The 26889-nt window shown below is 46.7% G+C and overlaps 1 protein-coding gene across 5 annotated transcripts in view; it reads right to left on the bottom strand.

Annotated features, from left to right (window-relative positions):
• The window catches only part of Fyn (FYN proto-oncogene, Src family tyrosine kinase), a 194215-nt gene that overhangs the window by 3671 nt on the left and 163655 nt on the right, over positions 1-26889 (bottom strand). For all 5 annotated transcript variants that reach the window (XM_027402156.2, XM_027402157.2, XM_027402155.2 and 2 more), the window contains 4 exons: positions 26599-26778; positions 25015-25091; positions 24760-24913; positions 8282-8413 (listed from right to left, as the gene is read on the bottom strand). In XM_027402156.2, the coding sequence (XP_027257957.1) occupies positions 8282-8413; positions 24760-24913; positions 25015-25091; positions 26599-26778 (543 nt within the window). The remainder of the gene's footprint in view (positions 1-8281; positions 8414-24759; positions 24914-25014; positions 25092-26598; positions 26779-26889) is intronic.

Below are 26889 nucleotides of genomic sequence, written 5' to 3'. Positions count from 1 at the left end.
GAAATATTTCCTTTCTTTTAAACTTTTAATTCAGTCTCTGCCAATGGAAACTTTAACTGGCCATTTGGGTCAATCCTGTTTTTCCAGTGTTCTGCCCAAGACTCGGACACAGCAGATATGACAACCTGAATCGGCATGTTACATTTTCTGGGGTGGCCTCCTTTCTGGGTCACTGTAGCCATGGGACAGAGCCATACCCCAGTCTATGCAGGACAAAGACTGGGCCAGACCCCAAGGGCCACACTGTCAGCTTTAATGCATCTTCCTAGCTGGCCACCTCCCTTTCCTGCAGCACCCCTCCCCCACCCCATTCATGCACTCTCTCCAGTCCTCTCCTCTGGGGAGTACATGAACAATTCTATACACTGAGGGAAACAGAAACATGCTGATGACAGATTTGCCAGAAAAGTAGGATATAAGACACTGCAACTGGCTGAGAGTGACAAGTGGATGGGGACTGGGACTTCCTCTCGTCCAACCAGCCAGCGGCCAGGACACACGTGGGCTCTCCTGCAGAACTGGTACTTCCAACAAACCTTTCGCACAGTTCTCAGCAAGGGCTCAGCTAGTTTTCATTTCACAAACAGAACCTCAATTAAACGTGTCATGGTAACATTTTTAAAATGCCCATTACCCAATTTGTTCTCTACCCTCTTCTGTGCTCCACAGCTCAGCTATCGGCGGCAGGCCTCTGCTCTTTCCCTGGAGAGGGGTCATTTGGGAGGATCACTCTCACGTGATCTTGCTAGGTGGCCTCGAGCTCACAGGTCTCCACAACCTGCTGTTCTGAAGTCTCCCTTCAAATCTTTCTTTTGCATTTGCACACATGGTCATGGCTCTCACACGTCCAGTCCTTTTGCCCCTAACACTGTCCTCTGGCCACATGGGCTCATTTGCTTCCTGACATTATGACTGCATTATTCTTTCTGAGTCATTTTGCTGGCTTCCTTCTCAAATACAAGAGGTCAGATTTCCAACCCTTCCTTCCAAACCCTGACTCTGCAGTGGCCAGCACGTAGTCTCATATGCACACACATTTTCTTCTCCCAAAGGGATAACCTCTGGTCCTCACCTCTCCTCTCCTTGAGCATCAGTGCTCTTTGAATACTACACGAGCTCAGGACACCCTCCCCCACTTTTCTTTCAGGCTCTTGAATGAAGGAATAAAAATGACTTTCATTGGCAGAGCACGACGTCACTTCTTGACTTTCTGCCATCCCTCGGGACCTGATCTCCTTCACCCTCAGTTTCCCCTTTTGTCAAACAAACACCTTAGCCATCACCTTGCTGTCAGTTGCTTGTGACAAAGTCTTACAGAAGAAGTACTAATGTTTTACCACTTTCCATTTGTGTGGCTTTCCAAGGGGCCTCAGAGGGGCCATATCTGTAGTCAGCGTGTTTGGTTTTCTGTTCACACTGGCACATGAGTTCCCCCATGGCTGTGGGAATCGGGACTTCTGCGGTGAGTAAATAAATGTTATAACAACGGAAATGACACTCAGGTTACCTGATACCAGATTTCTTTTGCAAACTGAGCTTTTTATTCAAAGGGAACAAGACGATATTGTGTATGAATGAGGCCTTCCGTCTGAGGCCCCTCAATTCTCTGTATAAGCTCTCTAAAAACCCCATCTGCCTGCTCGCTGTTCAAAGTGGCCACATGGTGCTGAGAGAAGGACGTCAGAGTTAATGGCGCTTGCTCAGCACAAGCGTGCACTGCGCCATTGCACGCACTTGTGCTATTAGACTATCACGTGTTTTCTCATCTTACAGGGACAATCAGGAGGCTTGGAGATAAGCTTCGTGGATCAGAGTACACCTCTGGGCCAGAGGGGTGCTGACCCAAGAGTATGGATGGAAAGAAAGGGCTGACCTTGCTTGGGAAGACACAATAATCACTAGTTTTGTTTACTGTTGACCATCTCACCGAACTCCTGGGGGGCAGCTGTTCTTATTAAACCCGCTGTATTAATAAAATCGGAAATGATGGCCGTGGGTGCTACAACATGCAAAGGTTATTTGAAGCTGATGATGTAATATTATGATTTTTTTGGGCTTTTCTTTTCTTTTTTTATTTTTGGAGACCAGGTCTTGCTATGTGGCCCAGGCTGACTTCAAACTAACAGCAATCCTCCTGCCCAGGTCTCCCAAGTAATAGGATTACGAGGCCTCAGCCACCATAGCTGACTTTTGATAATACAGCACTATTAATGATTTGTCTGTCCTCTGAAAAGAGAAGTGGGAGAGGAGGGTGAAGGTGCTAACCAGAAAGGCCGGGCCTGCACAGTAAGACTGGGCGGGTTCAAAATGCACATAGAGCAGAATGTCCCTTCCCATGGTGTCCTCTTGCCTCCACACATTCTCCTGTCTTCTCTTATCCTCTCCTCAGCCACACTGGCCAAAAGAAACCTTGCAGGGTAAGGGCCAGCATTCCATGCAGGCTCCCTTCTCTGAACTGGAGGGCTTTGGCCCTGGGTACCACAGGGGAGCAACCACAGTCAGAGGACATGGCACGCTCTGCTAAGGTTAGCCTCTTCTACCCCCTTTTCCTCAAAGTTCAAACTTCGCTACTTCACACAGAATCTCCCCCTTTCAGCAGCTTGAACACGAGAACTGTCTGTGTGGTGAGGGATCATGGGCGGGGGAGGGCAGGGGGCTCTGTTCTTCCCAGAGGGTGCCAGCAGCTGTACGGTCCTGCCATCCTTATCTCTCCAAGTCATTATCAAGTGACTAGATGCGCTCAAGAAAATCAAGCAGCTGACACTTGCTGAATGATCTGAAGGAGCTTCAAACACATGGATAAACGAACTTGCTTAAGAGAACATACCTGCTCTGCCAGACCTGCCAGCACACAGGCAGGTGTTCAGTTAAGGGCCATGGCACGGCACGGCCAGGACATTCTGCCTATCAGGTTACTAGAGTATGGTATTTGAACACAAGGTCAACTTCCCAGAACTCAGGGGACAGATGTGACCTTGTACCTAGGAAAAGTCGTATTGTGTCAGCCACGTATGAAGACAACTGAATACAGTTAGAAAGGCTTTGCAGGCTAAGGGCCAACTTTAAAAGAATTTTAAAAACCTGCAAGTTCACTGGGCAGTGGTGTTGCACACCTTAATTCCAACACTCAGGGGGCAGAGGCAAGAGGATCTTTGTGAGTTGGAGGTAGCCTGGTCTACAGAGTGAGTTCTAGGACAGCCAGAGATTCATGGATGAAACCCTGTCTTGAAAATCCAAAAACAAAACAAAAAAAAAGAAAGAACAAAAACCCCAACCAAATAAACAAACAAACAAAAACCCCATAAAAAACCAAACAACAACAACAATGACAAAAAGAGTCTACTGTGGGCAGACACTGCTGGGAATTGTAGACCATGAAAGATGCCCACATCCCCCATCAATTCCCCTCAAGGAAGGCAGAGCAATTGGGAATTGCAGATAGATGTGCTTCAAAAGAAACATTCTGGAAGTGTTGATGCACACCTTTAATCCCAGCACTGGGGTGGAGGTCAGCGGAATGCAGATAGACCTCTGTGAGTTTGAGGTCAGCTTAGTCTGCATAGCCAGTTCTAGCCCAACACAGTGAAACCCTGTCACACACAAAGATTTCTTGGCTTGTCCAGGCTAGAATGTGAAGGAAGGGGGACTGCCAGAGACAGAATTAGATCATGTCACTTGCCCCCTTGGCACCACTCACTTCGCATGGCACTAAGAGTATAAGCTTACACATGCAAAGCAACCCCTACACCTCAGGCTCAGGGGATACTGTGGAAGACAGGAAGATGGTAAGAGCCAGGGGTCAGGGAACTTTGTGAGACTGGTCTCCTAGTGACAATAGAAGCTACACCCCGTAAAGTCTCACCAACATGACTGCCCAAACGTGAACTGAACAAACATGACACCAATGGCATGCCACAGTGGACGGGAGAACTCACGAGGCCACGACTCTACACAAAGAACTATAGGCAACAGGTAGGGCTGGGGGCGAGACAGATGGCCCTCCCCAGGGAGGAGCACACTAACTGGTTGTCTAGTGCAGAATGGTCAGCCCTGAAAACATAATACAAGTGACATTGTATGTACTCAACAGGCTATATTTAGGAATACATATATGTACGTACAAATACATATATGCATAAACAGTTGATGGAAAAAGAAGCCACAGATTTGAAGGACTGGGAAGGGGCAGATGAGAGGGTTTGGAGGGAGGAAACACAAAGGAAAAATGTTAATTATTCTACAATCTCAAAATTAAACAACAGCAACAAAAAGAATAAAATCACCTTGCTTACAACCCTATAAGACTTCATCTGTCATGACCCAACACCTCCTGCCCCCTGGCCCCGTGCAGGTGTGCACAGTCCCCTAGACACCCACCTGGGCCAAGTTCAGCTCCCATTAGTTCTCCTCAGAGGGCACCTCCCAGTGACTCTTCCATTGTCACCATTTCCTAACTAACCTCCCTTTCTTCCCCACTCAATACTACCAGCCAAGTGTGACTATATTTTATTAGTCTTTATTGTGTATCTTCTTGAGGAAAAATGTTCCTGAGGGCAAGAGTTTTCACATTGTTTCACTGCTCCAATCCTTGGGTCTAGAACAGCACTGACGAATAATAGGCATTCAATAAATATTTGTGGACTGAATGAGGAAAGGCCGATAAGGTGTTGTGCACGATGCAGCCTTCTGGAGTTATCTCGAGGGCAAAGGGAAGCCTGGGCATCTTTAACCAGGACCAGAGTAAGATACTCATCTGTTTCCCAGGATAACATTTCTGCTGGTGACAATGACAGAATGGTGGTGGAAGAGGAGAGGAAGGGAGAGACTAAGGGCAGGAAGTTCCATTAGGAGGTCACTACCCAGTGGTGACAGCTTGATATAGGCCGGCTGTGGCAGTGAAGGCAGAGGGGGAAAGAATTTGAGAAAGGTTCTGGAGGGGAAATGGCAGGCTAAAATGCAAAGCTGTGATTGTGTGCGTCGAGTCCAGGAAATAGCTTTGGCATCAGAATTACCATTTCTCCTGTCCAACAACCTGTTAGTATAAAAGCAGTTCTAATATGGATGCACAGAACGGCTTAAAACCCTGCATGCAGAGAGCAAGCTGGACTGCAGCAGGGAGAGTACAGCGGGTCAGGCTGCGGCAGTGATGGCAGCCAACAGAGCTGTATGCTGTGACGGTGCCCATCGTTGTTACCATCTTGGAAGCAGCCCTCCTTACCTGGCTGCCTCCCTTTAACCTCAGGACATTTCAATATTGCTCTTATGGTTTCAATGCATCCTTCTTTCCTCCCTCTGTCTCCAGTCAGTTCAGTGAATGCTACCCAACCCATACCTGTGTTTTACCCTAATGTTCCCTTCATTTGGTCATGCCTCTCATGTTACACTCTTAGTTCTTTGAGAAAAACTTCTGGACTGACTTTCATGCTGGGCAGAAATTATTTGAGCAGCTTTTGCAGAACTCATTTATAAATCATTCCCTCTCACTTCACTGTCACTTACAAGCGAGAGCACCTTTTCTATATGACATGGTGACAAAGGACCATTCTGAGGTATGAAAGAACTCAGAAGAGTTTACTACCACCTACCATTCTTGAGAAGAGAATTATTTGAAATTACATTCTAGGCAACCGAGAAATTATCGTGTCGAAGTGCAGAATGGAAGTGTCTGGTAAACAGGGCCTGGGACTCTGTCTTGGACTCCTATCAGCAGGGAATAAGAGATCCAATGCAGGAGAGTTGAAGCGAGGTGACAGCCCAGGACATGCTGACTGACTGGGCCACACCAACAACCATGGTGACATCTGCATAGGGCTTAATGCAACTGTCTGTCCCCTGGAACTGCTCCCCTTTGTTAGGATAATAATCCTGTAATTGCGATCCCTCTGCAGAACTTCTCCCTCAAGAAGAATTTTCTGTCACATTCAGAAGTCCAATTAAATGTGATTATAGCTGAGTTAAAAAAATCAAGTCAAGCAGTGTCTGTGGCTATCAGAGCAGGTCTGGGAACGGCTCTCTGTGGTGTAGGCAGCTCATGTCACTCCCTCCCTGACACAGTTCCCTGGGCTATCAGTCAACCTGCCAGGCTCCACTGCCTCCCCAGGGCAGCACACAGGTCCCACACAGCCGGCCCCACCCTTCTCCAGGAGCATAGCACTTCTCCTTACACCATCTTCTCAGACCCTCCCTACCCAGCTGCCAGGCAGGACTTAGTCTCCTCACTGTGAGCAAACCCTGTGGCCCTCCCTGGTAGCCCCTGCAGACAGGTGCAGTTACAGAAGCCTATGGCGATCAGCATTTGATGACAGGCATAAATCCACATACTACCCTGCTTCAAACTCCTTTGCTCTTTTCATGGTATTCTTAATGAAGGGCCCATTTCTGTCCCTGCTTCGGCCACACACTGGGAACGAAGGTTGGGGACAAACACCGCAGTATATACTTAAGTGATCTATCCTCCATAATATGGCACAAATCAAGCTGACTGGGTCCTGAATGTGATGCCCAATCTGCCTGACAATAAGATCCATGCATGCAGGACTCATGCAGTTTATTTCCTGGCTCACTGTTCTTCCTCCAGCAGGAACAGTACTGCTTTGGGACAGGTACTTGTCAGTGCCACCCAAGAGCCGAATGGCTCATTTTGTACTATTTCCCAAGGAACAAAGGCTAGCACAGGTCACACTGAACGGTGCCCAGTGAATGAATCCAATCTAACTTGTGTTTTCTTTGTGCTAAAACCCAACCTGACAAAAACCTCTGTCTCCAAAGACACCTGCCTTCCTCTTCTGAGGCCCCCACCTCCACCTCTTTGTCTTGGCTTCCGTGTATGACCCGGGAAACAACAAGGAGCTTTGTATCCCTGGAAGGAAAGGCTTCACAGAAATGCAAAACAACATTAACCTTTTCCCGTGATTGCTTTGAACACACCGGGTGTCTACAAACCTGGGGAGATCAGGAAGAAATTAGTTCAAAATGTAGACAATATTGTTTTTTAAAAAGTGCCTTCTCATCTTTAAAATCTGGAGATGGCATAGTTTCCTCCTTGAGAAGCAATTGAAAAGCACCCATGCTGGGCCCCGCCCCCTCGTGGGCAGCCCTTTCTTCTCTGCTGGTTGACTATTCCCAGGGTGTCTGCCCACTTGTGTATGCCAGTGGCAGCTGCTGCAATAACACAGCCTTACACCACACCTCCAAACGCTGGTGCTGGGGCTTCAGAGGCCGGGACTTTGTTAATTTTGCCTCAGTGCCAACCCTGCCCTCTTAGAGGTCTTAAGGCTGTCCTAGCCTAGGCAGAGAGGCTCTTTATGAACACTACTCTGTTCTCTGACGATGACCAGAAACAATCAGACAAAATGAACAAAGGGATTACAAATTAATCGGCTCTCGCTGGCTCCTCTGACTGCAAAGATATGATTACAAGCCCAGGATTTGAAGAGACCTACATTCCTCATTAATGTCTACTATCGTTTCCATCACTGTGGGCTTTTTCTTTTCTTTCTCTCTCTTTTTTTAAAAGCTCCTTTTCTAAAAGGCAGGGAATGAAGAGAGTGATCCAGCTATGCTCTTTCTTAGCTCAGCAGTAAGTAAAAAATATGTCCTTAACATTTCAAAAAGCAGATCGTCCCTGCACTGTAACCAGTAAAGCGTGGAGGTGAAATGGCACTAGTGTCCTTTATGTCTCCGTCTGGCTAAGTTAATGGATTTAAGCATGCATAACCTTAACCCATTGCTTCTTCGGAGAGGAAGCATACGATAATCCCAACAACTGCAGGCTCCAGGAGGCTTCGGGTCCTTTATGATTCACCCCCTTTTGTGTAGTGTATTTTGGCTGTACAGCAACAGGCAGAGAGCATCTAAAGTGCCTTGCCTGTGCCTCTGCCCTGAGGCCATCTGGAGTTGGAGCCTCAGAGAGAACAGGTCCTGGCATCTTCCTGCCAGGCTGTTCTACAGTGTGATCAAAAAGCAACAGGAACTTTTCTCCTTCTCTTTCCAGACATGTCTACAAATTGCATTTGGGCAGAGGCTCAGCTAGTATGACATTTCATGCCCCTACTGAGACAGGACAAGCTCTATGACCCGTGGGAACTGGAACGTTTATACCACTGCCTAGTACCTTAAGCTTGGTGTTCAGGACATGGTGATTCTTGGTTCTGCATTCTTCTGGCTAAATACCATGGCAGAAGGCTGAGCACAGGGCTTAGAAAGGCAACTGGGCAAGATTTCTACAAAATGAAGTCAAGGGGGAACCCCCAACACCCATCTCCCAGGTTTGTGCTCTTACCTGGGTAGGGCACTCTTCCTTTGGTGACCAGCTCTGTGAGTAAGATTCCAAAAGACCACACATCAGACTTGATTGTGAACCTTCCATAGAGGGCTGCTTCAGGGGCTGTCCACTTAATGGGAAACTTTGCACCTGAAGAATGAAAGGCCTGGTTATTTATGAGGTGGGAAGCCTGTGCTGGGCGAGGAGGGATGAGGAAGTACTGGAAAGTCACCTTCAGGGCATAGGGTGAGAGAGGAGGACAGGAAGGAGGTGGGAAAGGTACACCTGGGGCTGAGATGATGTAAGCCCTAGGCCTGGCTCCTGTGACTTTAAGCAAATCAATTTAATTTTCCCTCCAAAGGGCTGGAATTCAAAACCCTTAATATCTCAGCAAAGAGGGGAGCTGGCTTCTTGAAAAATGGATCCATGATCACACTGGATGGCACAGGATTGGTCTAGAGTGTAGTCCCTGACTTGTGTCTGAATAAGAATGGCTTCCACAGGCTCATATATTTGAATGTTTAGTCATCAGGGAGAGGCACTACATAGAAGGACTAGGAGGTGAGTCCTTACTGATGGGGGTGTGTCACTGGGGGATGGTTTGAGGTTTCAGAAGCCCATGACAGGCCCAGTGGCTCTCTTTCTGCTGCCTGTGGGTCCAAATATAGAATTCTCAGCTACTTTTCCAGCACCATGCTCCCTGCCATAATAATGAACTAAACCTCTGAAACAGTAGCAAGCCCCAGTTAAATGCTTTCCTTTATAAGGGTTGCCAATGTCATGGTGTCTCTCACAGTAATAAACCAGTGCCTAAAACCATATTATGTATCTATGTCTTTGAAATAATGCTGTATTTTAATAAAAACATATAGGATTAGATCTTCATGCTGTTCTCCTGTATCCCCTGGCATCTAAAATCATAGATTGGCTTTATGAGATGCCATAAATCCACAAAGGTTGCAGCTTCTCCTATGGTAGAGGGAATGGATATTGCATGCATGTTACACTGAACTGGGCCACACTTCCTAGGCTTCCTGTGCCCTCTATGAGAAAAGATCCCATCTGTGGCTGGTTTCTCCCTTCCCTCTACTCTCTCTCCATAGCCATCTTCACCCCTGGAAAGTCTTTTATTCTGCACCACATGATCACTTCCCTCTCTTCCTTTCTCCTGCCAGGCAGAGAGGGTTCAACTGGATGATATTTGATAGGGCTCACTGTGATGACTCTGACTCCTCAGGACCAAGGGGCAAGCATGTCTCTGAGTAGTGGAGAATCATCTTCTCTCCAATCTGAAGGAAAGGTGGGGCCTACCCTGCTCATCACATTGTTGGAAATATGTGGACAGGCTTAAGATGTCCCAGCAGCCTATGTTTTTATGTTAGAATCAGTAACTATAAAGCAGTTCTGGACATTTCTTGAACAGGCCAAAGGAAAACTATAAGGATTTTGTATTAGTTATGCAAACAATGATATGCTTAAGGCATACTAATTATGCTTAGGACCCCCTAAAAAGCATACAAATGCTGATAAAAATCAGAATTTTTCACAGTATCATCTATGAAAAGTCACTTTGCAAAAGTAGAAAATGATTAAATCTTTAAATTATGTAGGTTTTTATAGCCAGACATGATAAATTACAACAATTATATTTTTGTTTTAAATACAGTACATGGTAACAACTTTAGCAAATATACCCTGGCATTTTCTAGCAATGTAGTTATCTTCTCCATCTCTTTTATGCCACTGTGAAATCCTATGATTTCCCTCTGTGGCACTTCATGTTAACACTGGAGCAGACAACCAGTTGTAGAGTTTTCTTCTGCTCTTGCACAGTACGTTTCAAGTGTATTTGTTTTTATTTTAAGTGCTGGTGACTGACTGCATGATCTGGGAGTCTCTGAGCAGTCATCTGCTTTAAAGTTTAGCTTTCTGTCCTTGGCCATTCTGTCCATGCAGCTTGGATGCCAAGCAAGTGGGGTTAGAATGACAGGCTTCCCTCAGTGTCAAGAGTGGACCAAACATCAGCTGGAAGTCTCTTATTTAAAAGAAAATAAATAAAGGCATATTAAATTCATCCTCATTTAGACCATCTCCAAAGCCAAATGGCTCTGAAATCTGACCACTGTTAAGTCTGATGGAACCATTTTTTTTCTGGTGCACAGAAAACTCCTGTCCCACAAACGGCAGGATTAGAGCCCTCTGTGCTGTGCTTAGACATCAGCTCGTGGTCCTCTTGCCTCTACTGCCCAAGTACTGGACTAGAGATGTGTACCACCACATGTGCCTATCATTTGGATTTTCTGAAAGAAGGTTTTAGTGATTTCAGGTTTTAAAAAGTAAATATATCACCTAGCTATACTAGCCTACTTTATTAGTTTCTCATTTCATAGGAACAGTAAAGGTAATAACATATAAATGTTGACATAAAAGAACAAAGTCTATATAATCTAATGGGTCCTTCACAGGGGGTGATTTGTAGATACACACTTTGATGGATTAGTAAGGGCTTAAATACATTTACTTTGCATTATTTATCTGTAAGACAGTTTTTTTTTTTCCACACCAAGCAACGGGTATTTAGATGGGTAAAAAAAAATAAAGAATGGCTTTGCTCAAACTCTTAGCAGCTACCTTCAAAAGAAACTTTAAAAGCCTTACTTTATTTGTGTGCACCTGTCCCACTTATGTGCTGGTGCCCTCTGAAGCCAGAGTAGGGTGTAGAATTTCTTGGAGCTTGAGTTTCAGGAAGTAGTAAAGCCACTTGACATGGATGCTAGACCTGAACCCGAGTCTTTGGGAAACTTAACATTGTACCATCTCTCCAGCCCCAACAGAACTTTGTTTGTTTGTTTTGTTTTTTTGAGACTGGGTTTCTCCGTGTAGCCCTAGCTGTCCTAGAAGTTACAATGTAGACCTGGTTGGTCTTGAACTCAAGGTATCTGCCTACCTCTGCTTTCCATGTGGTGGGATTAAAGGAGTGTATCACCACACCTGTTTTGTTTTGTTTTCCCCAGAAATTTCTTTGAAGATGTTTTCTTTTCTAAAGAAGACAAAAGATTAGATTCAAGCAATGATGAACTTCTCATGAAGAGGACAAATCAGTGTTCACTTTGCTATTCCTCTCATTACTTCCATTTCCTCCTGTTTTGGCTTCCTGCCTCCAAAGGGTACAAGGCTACCAGCCCTAAGTGTGGCTCTGACAGGGGGAGTGTTAGGCAGTTGTTTCTGCCAGGCATCTTTGCATATGGCTATGCAGGATGCATGGTTGAAACCCAAGTCTGAGAAGGGTCTGCCCAAGGTCATCAGGTAACACCACCTACACAGTCCCACAAGGCTACTGGTACAGTAAGCACCAAGTTAGACAGCTAAAGAGACTTGGAAGATGGCAGGCAATTCCCAGATAGAAAAAAAGTTGCATCCACTGCCACCCTGTGGTTAACCCTGCCTCTCTGCTCTTGGCCTGAGTGCTATTTGCCCAAGGAACAGCCACCTCATCAATAAGACTTGGACAGGTTCCCAGATCCATGCTGCCACAGCAACCTGCTTTTGGAGTTGTTATGACTTGAAGTGTGATGAATGCATGAACTGTCAGAAGTGTTTCTTCTTGACAGAGGTGTCCCTGAGGGTCAGGGCATGTCTTCTGGATGACCAGAGGCTCAGAGCCTGGGATGACTGGTACACTGGAGACCTTGAGAGAACCAACTGGATGACACGGAAGCTGGATGGTGGATTAGGCTTTCAGCACTCCCCTGCACACTGACTAGCCATGGCTTCTGATGGGCAACTGGTTTGGTCTCTTGCCTCTGGGGCATCTTCCCCTGGTTCTTGGTGAGGGTACCAGATCTGTCATCATCTGGATGCTGTTGAGGCTTAACAACTGCTAACTACAACAGAAAAGCATATACCACACACCAGTGAAACCTAAAAACACTTACAAAATATGCATTTTAATCCCAAAGACAGGGTACTCAGAGCCCCTTTGGGTCTGAGTGAATCTGGGCGATGTAGAGGGATCCCCAGCTCTGCTAACAGGAACGGGATGCTGCTGCGATGGGCAGTGGTTTGATTAGCAGAAGGCCAGGGAGCAAGAGGCCTGGGAGTAGTCACAGCAAAGCAAAGTGGGGAGCAATCATTTCCAGTTCTGGAGCTCTGGCCCCTTTCATGTGAAGCAAGATTAATAATCACCTATGCTCCGAGTCAGAGAGAGGGGAGTGTGGGTTCTATTCAGTGATCTAAGTTTGTCCATAAGAACAAAAACCACCACCCCCACCTTGCCACTGCTGAGGTGGCCCTGCTCTCTCCTTCCTGCCATAAGCAGGCCTGGAGTTTCCCACACAGGCTGAGCATGGTGCTCTCCTCACAGCAAACATTGCTTCCTTCCTGTCTCTGTCTTGTCTCCAATGTCCCCTTTCTCTTCATTCTCCCTCTAACCACATGCCACAGAGTCTCAGTGTCCAGACTTTTCTCTCCTTCTTGTTACTCGTGGCCTGCTGTCTGTGGGAGGGGGTGGGCACATTCAGATGTTTCTCATCTGCATTCTTGGTTCTTTATTTCCAAATATCTATGGGACAAGGGTTCTAGGCTGTCCTGGCTTTACCTAAGATATAGCAACTGTAAGCCAAGTTTATTGTTCACTGTACTATCTTAGTACATGTGAGATCATAAGAGTCACTAAGGTAGGCAGAAAATTTCAGCAAATGACCGAGTTATAAGTTAATTCTTAATTCTTACTTTGCAGTTCTGAGATACAAACAGAATCCCCCTTGTTTTTGTTTTTTTTACTACCCACTTTACGGGGGTTGACTACTAGGTTGCCAGGCTTCAGGGCAGAAAACTTCCAGATTATCTGGGACTCCCCGCCTTGCTTTTTCTAGATTTAATCTACCATCTTGCTTTTGATCCTGGTGTCTTGCTTGGCTCTTTGACATGTCTCTCACAATCACTCTCTCCTGCTAAATCTCACTGCCAAAGCCAGACTCCAGTTGTCATGTCTGCTAAGTCTCCCGCCCTGGTACCTAGCCTCAGCTGAGCCCTCCCAATTAATCCTTTCAAACTGCAGCTTCCTGTTCCACCTTTTTCAACCACACAGGAGGGTCCCTATTGAATTAAATCAAAATCCGCCATCTGGTTTCCAGGGACCCACATATCCATTCAGCTCCAGGTCTTCCCATCGCAAACATACAGTTAATCCAGTTCCGTTTGCTTTTCCTTCTTGTAACAGGGACCTCACACCTGGCATGATACAGCTCCTTCTGCTATATTAGCTTGTTTGAAATGCCGTCTTTCCTTCCACTTGCCTAGTGACACCATCTCTCTCCACCCTCCCTGAAGTCTTCTGGGATGAACCTGATAAGACGCAACAATGAAATCTGGGCACTACGAGAAACCTAGCACCACTGAACAGATAATGGGTATTTGCTAATGGTGCCACGTGTCTAACATATGACTTACATGTGTAAACAACATTTCTGTTCTCCATCAGAGAGAATACCATGATGAGGAACAAGGGTAAAGGATGGAGATGGGCTCTGGTCAAAAGGAGACAGAAAACTTAGACACCGTGTAGCACGCTGTCAGTGTGTGTAGCTCTTAGCACACTGCAGATCTTCCAAGGTTGGTGTAGTTACACACACTGTTCCACAGTACTTTCACTAACCCTGTTAAACCACAGCTGCTCAACAGATGTGGTAACAGGAAAAAATGGCCAACATGAGCATAGATTCATCCAACATCCCATGGCCAAAGACACTATCTTCTCAGACAAGGACAGAGAAGTACTTACTTTTAAGACAGAAAGTACTGACCATAAGACTTCAGCCTTTCATTGTTGATTCATGTTGGGAATGAACTCATTCTCACAATACTCTCAGCCTACTGGACTCAGTGCTCTCAGCTTTAAGAGAAAACCCAATGAGTGTCCAGATAGACATCATGATGGCCCATGCCAGCTTCAGGGCACAGTCTGGTTGAAGGAATCACTACATGCCTAGTGGTCAGCCAGTAAGCTCGCCTTCCACTCTGCCTCAGGCAGAAATGGGTCTTGACTTGGTTGCTTCCTATACATCAAAATGATGACAGTGGCATTTTAAATGTTCACACGAACACTAAAAGATACCTTTTGTTCCAAGTCTGCCTTCTGCAGAAAGTGAAAGGAAGCGCCAGGAAACTGAGATCATGCTCTGTAGTGATAGTGGCAATAAACCCAGCGGTGGGCTGAGCTGGGACTGAGTGGTCTTTTTCAGAAGGGCAAAAATGGCATTCAGAAAGGAGTTTCGATAGATATTAGTGAAACTGTTAAAGTTTCACTTTAATGGGAGGAAAGAAAAGGAAAAACTTGAGAGTTAAGCAGATTTGGGCTCTCAGGCTTTACAGCCCAAGTTAGTTTCTTGTCCATAACTTGGGATGGCAGTAGGCTATAAGGGACTCAGCAGAGTGTTTGGAGCCTGGTGACAGCTAAGAGCAGAGAAAATGCAGCTAATCCTGTGTGTAGATGGATGTACAAGGCACTGAGTTGCACTGACAAAGGCCCTCAGCACCACTGACCCTAGGAATTTCAAAAGAGGGAAGAGGAAGAGAATCACCCCCACACATCCCTCAACCATTGAGAATTTCCTGGGTGTCCATGAGGTCCCCAAGCACAGTGTGAGGTACTCTAAGGTCATCAGGTGTAGGGCACCTCCTGTAGGAGGTTTCTAGACACAGATCCTAGCTAAACCTACAGAGAGCTAAAATGTGGTATTGGTTTGAAGAAGATGGCTCAGGAGATGTAGGAAATGAGAATGGCAGGGAGAGGCGGCAACAGACAAGAGGTGCAGTATGACCCTGACTTTCCCCAAGAGGCCATCAAACATCAATAGCTCGTAGTGGAGCTCTGGCTGTCTCTGGTGCTGCTTCCACTGTGCTGTCTCAGGGAGAGCATATCCTTTAGCTAAAGGAGTGGGCCAGCGGAGGAAGTACAGCCAGTGCAGAGCAAAGGATGCCAGACGGACCCCACAGATAATGGGGTCTAACAGTGTGCCCTAACAGTGCTTCCAAGGAAGAAGAGCATCAGCTTCAACAACAGATCCTGTTGTTCTAAACCAGAGAACCACCAAAGCTCTGCTATGATTATATACAACATTTGGTCATGTGTAGCACTGACTGTAAAGTCGCCATGGAGAATAAAAGGAATCACAAAGCATGCCAGTAACAGGAAGCTGACTACACGGCCGAGAGGGCAAGGAGAGGAGGCCAGGACATCCCTTGTTAGGACCTCAAGCAAAGCCAACCCGACCTAGAACTCTGTGGTGATTCAAACACAGCAGTAATTTCAAACCTGGGGAAACTTGGCAGAGGAAAACTCGTAATTCTCATACCAGGCCAAGGGGTGAGGTTCAAATTTCCCAAATGCGTCTGAAGTAATAAATGGAGTGTTTCCAGTTACCCCCGTAACATATGCTGCTATGTTAACATATGTCCACTTTAAGTTCGAAAGAGTCTTGCACTGTGTTTTTAGAATAAACACAAATGTAAATTCAGGGGCCCAATGAATTGGGATATTATTATTATATTTGAAATTTCAGCATGCCAGTGGGTAGGGGGTCTGACAGGGTCATGAGAATTAAGGAAGAGTGCATCCAAGAGAGGCAGGGGCCAGAAGTTGGGCAACATACTGCAAAGCTATGGGCACAGATCCAAGGTCTGGTTGGGACAAATCCACGGAAGAAATGTTTAGGCTGAAACAGTGAGCAAGCTCCCTGGGGAGCTGATCAGTGAGAGCACGGATAGAGAAGAATCTTGGCAGGCCCATCACTGGGTTAAGAATGTAGCAGAGCACAGACAGATTTAGCCACTCTCAGAGGGGCCTGGGCCACACCAGGCCACACTGGGCTAGGCAGTATGAACAGTACTGGTTTGGGGATAGAGCCCGAGATAGGCTTATCATGCTGGGGCTTGGTTGTGAGTCTAGAAAGAAGCCCAGGAAGAAGGGATAAACAGAAGACAAGCAAACTTCAGGTTGCTTTTTAAACAGTCCCCAGCTTTCCATCTGTCAGTGCCTATGCTGTTGGGACCCAAGGAAGCCTTGTGTGCTGGGCCGGGCACCCTTCTTCAGTGAGGAGAAAAGGGCTTGTAGCTGCAGGCAGTTTGCATGTGTCCTGCCTGTCCCTGGTTATCCAGATGATGTAAATAAGTTTCCTTCTGCCAACAGAGCACAACAAGGAAGCCAGAAGACATTTCTGATGTTTGATGGCAGTCTGCAGTTCCTATTTACACACTTTAAAATCACAGAGGGTGACCATCTGCTTCCTTACTGATGATTACCAAGAAACGTGGGCTGCACAGACGGAGGACTGCTCCTGACCATTCACAAACACTGCCAGGCAGCTCTGCCCAAAGCAGCACAAAGGAGAGGGAGCTGCCCTGTGAGTACAAAGCAGGAGTACCAGTGGGCTGGGCAGACTGAGGGAGGTGCTCATCAGAGAGCAGCTCTGGTGACCTGTACTGGCATCAGGCCCATCTGCATTCTCTGGGCCAACTCAGAGAGCTGTCCAAGGATGTAAGTGGCAGAAATCAGTTCTCCCCCACTCCGCAAGCATTTTTAATCTTGAAAGGGCCCGGGGAGAAAAGGATGATTTAAAGTCCCCTTTCTTTCATTTCATCTGGCTTTCGACACATCCTTGCTAGGAGGGAAGGATGCTCCCAACAGTTCATCTCCATTGGCCAGCATCTGACCTGCTCCCCTGACTGCTAATCTGGGTTGAAGCTTCAGCAGATAAACAAAGCAGACCCTCCCAGGAACGCCAGTGTAGGAAGCCTAGAGACCAAGGAGGCAGAATACAAATGAAGGCGACTTCTGCCTGCTGACAGAGGTGTGCCAAACTGCCCGGGAAGGACTCGTGGAGACAGCAGCTTGGCTCAGTTCTGCTCATCAGGATCAGCTCATGGCCTCTGGCAGCTCTGGTGATGATAAACTGCCCATGTGGGCTCAAGGGTGGTGTGGCCTGGTCATTTCACTGCAGTTTTTCACTGCTCTGCAGGAGAACAAGTGAGTTTCATGCCTTAGTACTCGAAACAATGGCTAGCATCGGGAAGAGGTTTGCTTTTTGTTAAAAGATGGTCCACTTCTCTAGCAAGGACAGCATTAGATTAAATCCAACAATTAACAGGGCTCCGTCCCTCCCCACTCTCTTTCTCTGATGACATTTGCTGTTCAGGTCACAGCACACAGTGTGGGAATGGTGATGCTGTTGTTGACAGAGAACAAGAAATTCATATGCTGGAAGGAGCAGAGGGAGGGCATCTCATGGCGAGATCAGCCTTGATCTGCCACTGGATTACAGGGGCCTCTCAAGCAGCTGATTAATAATTCTGCAGGAGCCCTTGAGCTGGAACGCGGGAGCACTGAGTCTAATAATCCCCAGTCATCGTAACAAAGGAAGGACAGGAACTGAATTCTGCATTGTGAAACTGGAAATCTAAAGAAACAGGGACCCAGGCCTTCCTGGCTGTGTTTGTCAACCTAGCTGCCTGCTTGTTTGTACTAAATGGCTACTGTGCTTTTTGAATCCAAAATCTGATTATATTTAATTAGCACGGGCATCTGGGATTTCTAATACACAAAGAATTATTAAAGTAACAAATCTTTCTAAAATATGTTCTCCAAGAAAGAATGTGTTAATTTATGCAGCAACAATTCTTAACGTGAAATAATGAACATGAAAACTGTAACAATTATGAATTCTTTGTAGTCTAATTTATATGTGAATTTTACTCCAGACAATAATCCATTCAATTTAAATTCTCAATACTGGGAGTATTTGAACAGACACATTTTTCTTCTCCTATTTAATACACAAACCAATGGTCTTCCCAAAGTTATAAATGCCCCTGTTTGGTTCATAGAGTCAAAGATTCAGAGATAACACCGTGCTGACATTTGCTTCCTAGGTGATCATCTGGTTACTGTTTTAGAACAAAACAACCAGCTAACCAAACCCACAGAGACACTCCATGTTCCTGCTCCTCATGCTGATTCAAATGTGGGAGGAGCCCTGGGAGGAGGTGGAGGCAGAGCAGGCCCAATGCAGCATGGGGTGTATTACTACTTGTGTGTGGGCGTCCTGAGTACGGCTATTCACATCTACAGGGTCAACTGTACAACTATTGCTGTAAATGGTACTGTCAACTGCACCAAGTCCTTCTTGGTAGATGCTCCATGTCTAGTCCCAGACTGTGCTGATGCTTCTACCTGTTTTCAGAAGAAGATGGGCTCAAGGTGACTTATTGAAGGTTCCAGAGCAGATCAGCAGTGATGCCAGTTCTCATACTACAATAATTTGACTTCATAGGTCAGCGCTTAGCCTTCTCAGGTTTTCTATCTTTTGGAGTAAAGCAGGGAGAAAAAAGAAGCAGAAAAAGAAGGAAAGATGTCTGGGGAAGAAGAGCTGTGGGGAAGAATGAGAAGTAATGGTACCAGATAGCTTCTGTCTTTCCTACCACCACAGCCACCTGACAGGTGGCTCACAGGTGAGGACACAGGGGCTCAGAGAGGTGTAAGATCTTGATGATGGCAGAGCTAGCATCTGAATGTAGGCCCATCTGGCTCAGCAGCTCCTGCGACTCCCCAAAGACAAGCTCAGTGTGGAGCCAACACTGACAGAACAATGGCCCTTTCTGGGGGTTCTTGCAGCAACTACAGTCCTGGAAGCCCTGTGCACACTGCTTGGAGAGCAGAAAAGTGTGTGAGGAGAGTGAAGAGAATGGCAGTGACCACAGCAATTCCATCACTACACATAAACAGTGACACTTAGTATGTGCTCTGTGCCCACAAGGCTCAGTCCTCAGGCCGATGTCCCCACAGAGGAGCAGCAAGACCTGTGATGTCCAGAAGAACTGCTACCCAGTGTCCATGAATGTAAGCACCTGTGTGCACGAGTGCTGACAGGTGAAGCTGCTGAACACATGAGTTTATATACATACATATGTACATTCCAGGATGTGTGTATGAACACACACACATGCAATAAAAAACATGTATGCCTGCAGCTTGGGGCTATGGAGAGTTCATCTCGTTTCTTTTTTTTTTTTTTGAAGACAATCTCTCTACATTGCCCTGGCTGTCCTAGAATTCACTATGTGGACCAGGCTGGCCTCAAACTCAGAGTTCTGCCTGCCTCTGTCTTCCTAGTGCTGGGATTAAAGGCTTGTGCCACCATGACCAGCCATGGATAGTTCCTAACTAGAGGAAAAATGAAGGTCTGGACAAGACAATGGAATGGCAGAGGCTTGTTGACATGCAACTGAGTTCTGGACAGAGGGTCCTGTGGGACAAGTGGATAGACCCAGAATGCTGGGTGTCCAGATAAAATAGACTGGTCTAGGCCATAAATGATGACATGTATTCTCTCTCTCTCTCTCTCTCTCTCTCTCTCTCTCTCTCTCTCTCTCTCTCTCTCTCTCTCTCTCACACACACACACACACACACACCACACCCCTACCTATCCATCTGTCATCTATGTGTGTGTGGTCTTACAAGTTCCTTTCTTCTACTGATTACTGTTTAAAACATTTCTCTTTAAAGTATTTTTTTAATGAAAACCTTTTCTATGGAAAACATGTCGATCACAAAAAGTTAAGGTTATACAGACAATTCGTTGTATTTTACCACCCTCAAAGCATTTTTACATATTGCTTACTTCCTTAATTGTCATACTGCTCATGTGAAGTAGTTACTATTACTATCTATTTTACAGAGGACAAAAAGGAGGCTCAAAAGGTAACTAGTTTGCTTGAGGATACCCTGCTTGTCAGTGACAGAGGTGGTTTAATCCTAGGAGTCCTGGCTTCCAACCCTGGTCTGTGACATAACTGCATTGCCCTTTGAATCTGTGTTTCAGCTCTATGAGGCAGTAACTGCCATTGCCAAGCTAGGTCTGCTCACGACCAGCCCTTCCAACAGGGCAAATACCTGGGAGACCAGAGGGTATGTGCTGCTTCGTCTGTAATGGTCCCACGTTGAATTAGCACCCTTCCTCAGCAGTGATGGGTCAGCTGTGGGTGTGTGCTCAGGGGAGTATTAGTCTGCTGTGAGACGCTAAGGACTGTCACAGGAAGCAAGAGTGCCAGGACATAATGATGAGACAAACAGTATGTCATGGCTAGATGATGCTGTTTCCATAAATGGTAGGTTCTTGAAAGGGCTCTGGAGTTACATGTGTAGACTTCCCTCATAGGCAGAATGAGTCTGCAGTGATAGGGAGAAAACAGCCTGCTTGGGGTGGGAGGAGGCAGGAATGAAAGTCTTCACAGGTCTGCCTTCCTCTGTGAGGTGGTTTCAGGACTATGTACACATGGAAAAATATACTCAGTTGCATATCAGATTCTTTCATTTTACTAGGCAATGTAAATTAAAAAAATGTTCACAAGAGCAAGTCATGGCTAAACACAAACCAGGTCTATCTAAGTGTGCTAGGTTCAAGTCAACATCAGTCAGCCTTCAGCAGCTTGAGAGCTCAGTAAGACAGATGAAGTCTGTGGAGAATCTCCTAGCCATTCTTATTTTTCTGTGAGAAGGAACAGATGGCCTAGGGGCTGTGACAGGGGAGAGAGAGAGGTGTGGGCAAGAGGACAGCGGTCTCACTGCCCTGGGCCCAGGTGGGGGCCGTGCGGACTTCTGGAAGGATCCTGGGAACCAGGATAGGGAGGTGCTGTCGGTAGAGCCCTGGGGAAGGCAGAGGCGACAGAGGGGGGTTGAGAACTAGAGCACCTAGCTGTGGCAGCAGCTCAGATGAGGATGCCCAGCTGGCCTCTCTGGGTTTAAATGCACCAGCATGATTCCCCAAATGCAGCCAATCCCAGCTCAAGCTCCCTCTCCCTCTCTGCAGCTAAGGTCTTCCAGATGTCCTCTCACCGCTGCTGTTGCCAGCTCGACCCTAACAGGCCCCACAACTGCCTCCTGGGAATGCTCCTTGGACACTCTTTCCTTTTCCTCCACTCTACCCATTCCTTTATTCTCCAACAGACAAAACAACAACAGTAGTGACACTGACCAGATCCCGTGAGCTGGGGCTGGGCTGAAGTACAAAAACACACAGAGCAGGTAAGGTGCATCTTCTTTTAAGATAAGCAATCTGTCCCTGGAAGAATAAGACTGCTTGCCCAGGGCCCCAGGTCAGTGCGGGGCATTGCTGGGCTTCGCTACCTAACTTTGATGTCACTGTGTTCCTGCTCATGCCAGCCCAATGCCCTTATGTGCTCCCAGGCTTCCTTTATCTTTCCCCTCCCCCTCCTTTCTTCCTTGCTATTTTGCCCTAGCCAGTCTCCAATTCTTGGGCTGAAGAGCCTTCACAGGTATAAGCCTTTGCTTTGGCCTGGGTGTCTTCACAACAACTGTTGGCCAAGTTCCATTTATAAACAAGGCATTCAAATACCTGACGTGGTGTATTTAAGAGAGTCTACATGAACAGAATTTAGTGCTGAGCTTATGACTAAACAGGAAGTGGCACTAACTGTGAGATGTCCAGGTAATTATGAGGAATCCTAAGTGACTCTAGTTGCTGCTGGAATGCTGTCAGTGGAGGATTACTTTCATAGGTGCTGGGCCTGGTCTTGAGCCTCTCTTTGACAACAAGCTTCTGCTCACAAGCCAGGGTAGGTAGGGGGTGAATGTGGGCTTGTAGGAGGCAATGCCACATGAAAGACCTGTGACAGAGCTCCACACTGCAGTGGTGCTTGTGCCCTGTGCTGTCATACCTTGTTGCCTGGTGTGTCTGAGTGTGGTGACAGACATTTCAGAGCACCCTGAGATGGGAAACTCACAACTGTTTTGCAAACAATTGTCATTCATGGTCCTAAAATAGCTACATTTGGCACGTTTCAGAACACTGCCTGCACTTCCATAATCAAGATGCGGCACGGCTGTGGCCTGCGGGTGACATAAAACCCGACTTGCAAATATTATTAGGCTCATGGACCAGCTGTCTAGAGGAGCTGATTAATCCCCGGCAGGAGCGTTGGCATGCAGCACACATGCCATCTGCAGAATACACTGGCAAATACATGCCGGACCTTTCTATCTGGGGGGAAGGCCAGGGCGGGGCAGGCCCAATGGAGGAATTATAGGAACAGCTGGGCTACCCAAGGCTAGAAAATGAAACCCTCTCTAGTCCCAACACATGAGTTTGAGAGGTTGCCCCTTAAGGCTTTTTCCATAAAATAAAGGGGAAATGGGACTTATGACTAATTCTCTCCCTTTTTACACTCCAATCTCTGATTCACTGTCTTGGTGAGAGACGGTGGGCACAGCTCAAGAAGCATGCCTGCTCTGTTTTTAAATCCAGGTCTTCCACTTGCGGGCTGCATGACTTCATATGAATGATTCTTCTATCTTCCTGAGTCTATTTCCCGCCCCTTCCGAGTCAGGCAGTTCCACAAATGCCCTGGCCTTTCCTTGTTTTCTGCTTCAAGACTGCATGAACTGCCTGTATGGCCTTCCATATTCTAGTTCATCTAATTCTTACTTACTCCTTCCCAGAGTCTGGTTTAGTAAAGGAAAGAAAGAAGAAACAATGTTCTAAGAGGGAAGGATGGAATTTTCTGTTGGGGAATTAAGTCAAGGAAATGCGGAACAAAGGATTAAGGCTAACCCTCAGAAAGGAGTTCAGACAATGGCTGGGATGTGATTGGGGTATGTATGTGTGTGTGGGGGGGTGGCAGAAAGGCAGTCCTGATGGGGAGGTAGGAAGGCTGCATGACCACTCTGAGAGGGTCCTGGACGGGTTCCAGTGCAGAAGCTGACACGAGAGGTGTCAGTCACTTGAGGCCACAGTTTTTGGCAACTTAATGAATGACGCATGACTTGTATATCCAGGCCCCTTCCAATAGTACCTCTGTTAGCTTCTGCTGGCTCCTGGCCCTGCCACCTTCTCACTTATGGATGGATCAAGGGTGTTAACCACAGACTACAGAGTTCAAAGTCTGGTTAAAAGTGAGAAAACAGTCTTGCTGTGTTCCCTCTGCCACCGAGACGGTCTCACACACAGATGGAAGCTTCTGGGTTCTACTGGAGCCATTTCCTAAGTCATATATTCAGGGAGCCTTCTCTATATCAAATGTCCATGTTATCAACCTTCACCTGCTCTCCCTTGAGGCCAGGGCTCAGCTCACATTCCACTCAGACCCTCTTGGCATACCATGTCACCAAAATCATGTCTGCATTCCTCTCTGCTTGGAGATACAGCCTACTTTTGTGTCCCCAACTCTGGGTGTGTGTATGTGCACATGCCCCCACCCACATGATCCCATGAGGAGGCTTACTGTGTGGACATAAGGCCCTAGAACAAGAAATGACACATGCTGGAGAATTCAAATAGCTGAGCTGTTTGCCCAACATGGAATGGAGCATTTGGACAGTATCTGTAAGCAGGCAGGAGCTTGGTTTGACATTTTCCCTTATCACTCATCATACTTCCGTTCTGAGTCAAAGAAACGAAGGAAAGAATTAGCATTAAAAAACAGGAAAGAGAACTAGGAAAGAAGGTTCTAGAAACGAGTGGAACAGCTATTACTCATTTTGAAACTGTAGAAAGAAGCGTCCTGTGATATATTCCAGTTCATGCTCAGCCTGGCGCAGGTGACCAGGCTTTGGTTACTATCCCCAGTGACTCACCCTCTACTGAGTCCCAGGCATTAAAACACACAGAAGCCACCACAGTTGCTAGTTCATCACTGAGTCCCACACCTGGCCATGTGAACAACCAGCAAGACAGAAACACCCTTGGAAATTCCTTCCTGGCATCTGGAGCTCTACTAACTCAGTCAGTCCAGTGGGTTGGCTTCTGACTCGGTATGTGCTTTACATAAAGACTGTCTGAAGTTTTTTTAGAGGTTGGGTAGAGGCTGACAAAGAAAGCAGGGCTTTTCCAGGAACTGCCACCAGCAAGGTTCTCCTGACCATCTCTTTCCCATCACTGCTTTGCTCTGAACTCCAGGGCTTCATCGAGGCCTCGGTCCCAGGCTGGCCTGTTGGGCGTCCTGGAAGGTGGCTACAGAGTCAAGCCAGGATCAGCCTCCATTTGCCTCTACAGGCTCTTCCCTAGGAGGTGCCCTCATGCTGGTGCTACCCACTCCCAGCTGCCTTCCAAACCTTGGATGCCCTGATATTAGCTCTGAGGCATCATCCTGTGCTCTGTTTCCCGAAACCCTGCTGTTCCTTTGTATAAGACTGTTATTAAAGTCTCTCCTTGGGGTGCCACCCACTTTCTGCTGGGACACGGCTGACTGGGAGCGAGCTATAACTTGGATATGTCCAGAAAGGCAGGTGGACCGTTGGGAGTAGTTACCTGCTCACCAAACCAGTGCTGCACCTGTCTACTGGGCCTACTAGTCCCCCAGCTGAGGAATGTCATACCCTTGCCAGATCAGAGGGGGGGGGGGCAGCTGGAGGACATGAAGGTAAAGAGGAAAGGCTATGCAGAGCAAAGACGCAATCAGGAGCCTCTGTCACGGCATCTCCCACCTTGTCTTGCTGTGTACTCGTTGTCTTCAATCAACCGAGCCAATCCAAAGTCAGCAATCTTGCAAATTAGTCCATTCCCCACTAGGATGTTTGCTGACCGCAGATCTCTGTGGATATAATTCATGCGCTCGATATAAGCCATTCCTGCAGCAACCTGTAGAAACCCAGAGAAGGGAGCACAACGGTTACACCATAGCCCGTCACGTGTCCATGTCGATACACTCTCGGCTGGGATCATGGTCCTCCACTGCGTACCTGTGCTGCCATGTCGACAAGGTTTGGCAATTTCAGAGCTCTCCCTTCACCATCTTTTAAGAAATCAAGCAAACTTCCTATGAATGAAACATACAACAATTTTAGTTAACTCAGACAGGCAAAAGTTCTTATTGGGCTGCATTTGATTTCCTTATTGTAAGTACAAGGTAGCTGAGTGCAACAATACCATCGATGGAAAAAGAAAGGTTGTATAAAAAACAAAACAAAAAACAAACAAACAAAAAAAAACAGAGAAACAAATTCCATGTTTTAGGAAGCAAGCTTTAGCATCTGAAAATAAAGTAATTATTTTGTTTCTAATGACAAAGAGTTTGGTAAACTAGAAGAAATGAACTCCATCCCCTTTTCTGTCACACGGGGGAGTATATCAGGCATGGAACCACCCTTGCATGCCCCATCATTCCTGCACAGGGAGTGATGGGAGGAAGACCGCCCAGGTGCGTACACTGAGGATGGACAGCTGGGATCAGCAGCACAGTGCTGCCAGGGAATTTGCTGGAAGCGCACTTTCTCAGGCATCAGTCAGACCCAGACTCCCACATTTCCACAGGTCCTCAAGATGACTCTAATACAAGGAGGTTTCCGAATCCCTGACTTCTGTTCAGGTTTAAGCTGTGAATGTCGCCTCTGAGGAATGTGGGGCAGAGAGCTTCCTAATTAGATCACAGGCAGCCAAACCTCTGCCTCAGACATCTGAGACAAACAGCCAACAGCCAGAGCTTCGGAGCCAGGCTTGCAAGCTGCGTGAGGAGGCCCAGAACTGACACCAAGGCGGAGATAATCATTTCCAGGAGCTGGGGGCACATGATGGCTGCCAGTGGGTTTTTTTTTAATGCTTTAATCACAAAGCTATTTACAAAATAACCCTGGATCCAAAGGGCAAACAATCTGCCAGGAAAAAATTCCAATTATATTTTAAAAGAAGTACATAGAAAAGAAAAATTACACTAGTGTCGTTCTAATGTACAATGCATGGCCTTTTAAGGCTGTTTCTTGTTTGGCTCATTTATTTTTCCAAAACAAAGTCCTCTCTGGCTTCATCCCCAACAATGCTGGTTTGATTATAATGGTGCACACATGCACACGTGTGCACCGACACATGCATCTCCAGGGAGGGGAGGGAGGGGTTAACTGCATGTCATTTCTTCACCTGACATTCAAAGAGAAAACTGGGGGGAGAGATGTTGACCTGGAGCCTGAACTATTGGTCATTATTCCTAAAAAGAAAAATTTAACAAAAGCCACTGACTCAAAATGGCAGCAGGTTTCATAGCCCTCTCCACTCACTCTGATATAAAATGGATGTTTTAATTATGTGGAGGAACATTCCTGACGTGTAACAGGCACAAGGCACCGTGCTTTTCAAGAATCTGGGGGTGAGTTCAATGTTCCCTCCTTTCCTAGTGTTGTCCTGAGTGAGCACAGCCGGCACTTTCTCATGGGAATCCCTGGTCCACGCCGAAACTGGGGCTAAATAGATAGGCAGCCCCATTTCTCTCGGTGAACAGTCCCTGCAAGCTGCAAGGCAGCGTGAGGAGGAGGAGGGGGAGAGCGCTGTCCAACCTTTATTCATGTACTCCGTGACGATGTATATGGGCTCCTCAGACACCACGGCGTAGAGCTGCACCAGTTTGTCATGCTTCAGCTTCTTCATGATCTGTGCTTCCTCCAGGAAGGACTCTGGAGACATTGTGCCTGGCTTAAGAGTCTTTATGGCTACTTTTGTGTTTCCATTCCAGGTACCTACAAATGTCCCACAACAGAAAGTCAACCCAGAAACTATTTTCATAAAATCAGACTTCAAGTTTTAAAAATCTTAAATTTTTTTTTACAAGCAAAAACAATTAACTGCAA

The sequence above is a fragment of the Cricetulus griseus genome, chromosome 2 (genome assembly GCF_003668045.3).
Source record: "Cricetulus griseus strain 17A/GY chromosome 2, alternate assembly CriGri-PICRH-1.0, whole genome shotgun sequence".
Classification (NCBI taxonomy): Eukaryota; Metazoa; Chordata; class Mammalia; order Rodentia; family Cricetidae; genus Cricetulus; species Cricetulus griseus.
This window is presented reverse-complemented; position numbering and strand designations above follow the sequence as displayed.